The sequence below is a fragment of the Penaeus monodon genome, chromosome 25, assembly GCF_015228065.2.
Source record: "Penaeus monodon isolate SGIC_2016 chromosome 25, NSTDA_Pmon_1, whole genome shotgun sequence".
Taxonomy (NCBI): domain Eukaryota; kingdom Metazoa; phylum Arthropoda; class Malacostraca; order Decapoda; family Penaeidae; genus Penaeus; species Penaeus monodon.
In genome coordinates, this window is record NC_051410.1 from 33,220,707 (window position 1) to 33,223,285 (window position 2,579).

Genomic DNA, 2,579 nt, shown 5'->3' on the forward strand with positions numbered 1-2,579 from the left:
ACTAAGGGTGTTTTTTCTTAATAGTGGGATATTAGTGTTTATGTCATGGTGGTGGTGTGTGGTGCTTACAGGTGGTAGTGTTAGTGCTGAGGAGCAACAAGGTGGAAGTGGTGCTGAATCTGCCTCTGCACTAGCTGTGGGAGCAAGTGCATCTGCCTCTGCTACTGCTCCATCATCTGTTAGTGGCACAGTCACTTCTGGTGCAGCAGGCATACAGGCAACAGCTGGGGGAGGATCTGCTGCTGCATCAGTGGTTGGATCAGGCACTCCTTCAACACCAGTAAACCTCCCAGCAGTGTTGCAGGACCGACCCCACTCAGGCCGTGGCCGTGTGCCCCCTCCAGTACCCCCACGATCGCCAAGGGGTGGCGGCACTGGCCAACCATCCTCTGCCTCCTCTTCATTCTCATTAACTCGAGGTGGAGTTGCTTACCTCACTATGCCCCCAAGTCCTCGTTTTGCAGGAGGCAGCCCTCGTTTTTCGCATCTGTGTAGTCCTAGTATTGGCATGACTGGATATAACATCTGGCATGCTGAGAGTATGCGTAGACTAAATCAAGAATGCATGATGCCAATGCTAACTGTGCAACCAAGTGAGCGACAGCACTATGTTTGGCAACTGCCCACAGAAGATGTTATAGCTTTATCTCCCTTACAATCAGGAGTTGTCACACCAGACAGCACTCCTCAAAAGCGAAGTCGTCGAAAAAATGCTGTGAGAGAAGTTTGGGATGTCTTAAAGTCTTCCTCTCGGTCTGGCACACCAACAGATACTCCCTCCCATCATGTTATTCATTCCCTTGATGAAAATGATGGCCATATATCCACACATCAAAGGCATCTTAACACATTGCGGCCAGCTTGCTTATCTCGCCAGTCATCCATTGAGCATAATAATGGAGAATTTGTTCTGCCTGACACTCATATTACATCAGATGGTAATACACCAATGTCACAGACTCTGTCAAAAGTGCAAATGAATTGCCAAAGTAGAAACCATAATCCTGAAAACCATTATTCTAAAACAGATGTACAAAGTCTGAAAAAAACTCTGCAGACTCTTGAATACCAGAACAGGCCAGGTTATCCTCAAATTCATGGACAACTCCTAAGTGCCACTGAAAGAGAGATTCTTAACAAACCTTTGTTTAGTAGGAAATCTTCAGGCACTGCTGTTAGTGGGGCAATACCCAAGTCACCATCCCAGAATATTAAGACTGGATATGAGAGTTGTGCTAGTTATCAAGATTCAATGTCAAAAGATTTTGTTTTAGGTAGAAAACGTTGGGGTAATGCCCAGGATTTTGTTCCCTATAGTGATTTTTTGCATGAACCTAGATTACCACAAAGTGATTTCAAACCCCAGACAAGAAAATCCTTTGCCGGAACAGAAACCCTAAACTTGCATGAATCTGATCCTAAAAGAAAGTCCATGTCAGACAGACCTTCAGTTATTGATGAAGCATACATTGAGCATACACTTGCAAGGTACTTGGCAAGATCAAGATCACCATCACCTTACAGAGAAACACAATCAAAGTTGTCCTATGGAAATTCCCAGACTCCCTCACAATATGGAGGTTCCCAATCTCCATCACCCTATTCAGGCACTCCCACTCTCTTGGGACATCCTACAACTGTATCTGATGCAGAACTGATGGCTTATAAGTCTACCTTGAGTCCAGGACTCTCATCCTTCTCACGAAATATGTCCTCCCCAGGATTGTTGGAAAACACTCACAGAACCTATAGAAAAGATTCTGAAGAACAACTACCACCCTCAAGCTCATTCATACAAAGAACATTTTACTCTGAAGTGTAGTTCTGAATGCTATTTTGATTCACTGCATGCATTTTATGTACACTAGGGAATTGCTGACACTAAGTTCGCATTAGCTTTCTGTGCTGTTGCATGAGCTTTTTCATCTTCCCTTCTTCCAGGTTTTGTAGCTGAATTTATGTATTGAATAAAAGACGTGTGTTACATTTGCTATTTATGGTATTTTGTTGTGTGAATTGACCCATGCATTATTCTGTTGAATCACTTGTATCTTAGTGTTCTTTTACATGGTACCTTTGAAGTGTGCTTGTGATTGATTACCTTGTATTGTAAAATGATGTAGGTTTGTATAGAAGGATGATTTATGTGTAAATTGATGATAAGGATATTAAATTCAGCTTTTTATATTAGTAAAGTATAAAATCAACTTTGATATACTAAAGGTTGATGTAAAGTATCAACTGCAATTATTGGTACTGCAATGAACTTACATATTAAATTTTGAACTACCACAGCTTTTGCATGCAGCTTCAAGTTAATTTGTAGTGTTTAGTACCCTAATAATGTCTCCTTGATATGTAGGTAGTGGCCGCGGTGTAGTGACTGTAAGCGCAGGAGGGGCTGGAGCAGCTCACCCCCCAGTAGGCTCCCACCCTCCACCTCCAGCCTCAGGTGTTGGGGCAACAGGCAGCACCGTTGTGACCACGTCCTCTCCGCGAGTACAAGTACGGTCATCCCATACGCACGTTACGACAGTAGCCATCCAGGAGGACAGAACTGATGTTGTAAGGTGAGATTT

General features: G+C 43.3%; 1 protein-coding gene across 1 annotated transcript in view; it reads left to right on the plus strand.

Moving 5' to 3' along the window:
• Positions 1 to 2,579, plus strand: part of LOC119589154 (phosphatidylinositol 4-phosphate 5-kinase type-1 beta-like) — a gene marked incomplete in the record, with an annotated part of 149,444 nt that overhangs the window by 110,173 nt on the left and 36,692 nt on the right. The window contains 2 exon segments of the mRNA XM_037937732.1: positions 72 to 419; positions 2,363 to 2,570. Of these exon segments, the coding sequence (XP_037793660.1) occupies positions 72 to 419; positions 2,363 to 2,570 (556 nt within the window).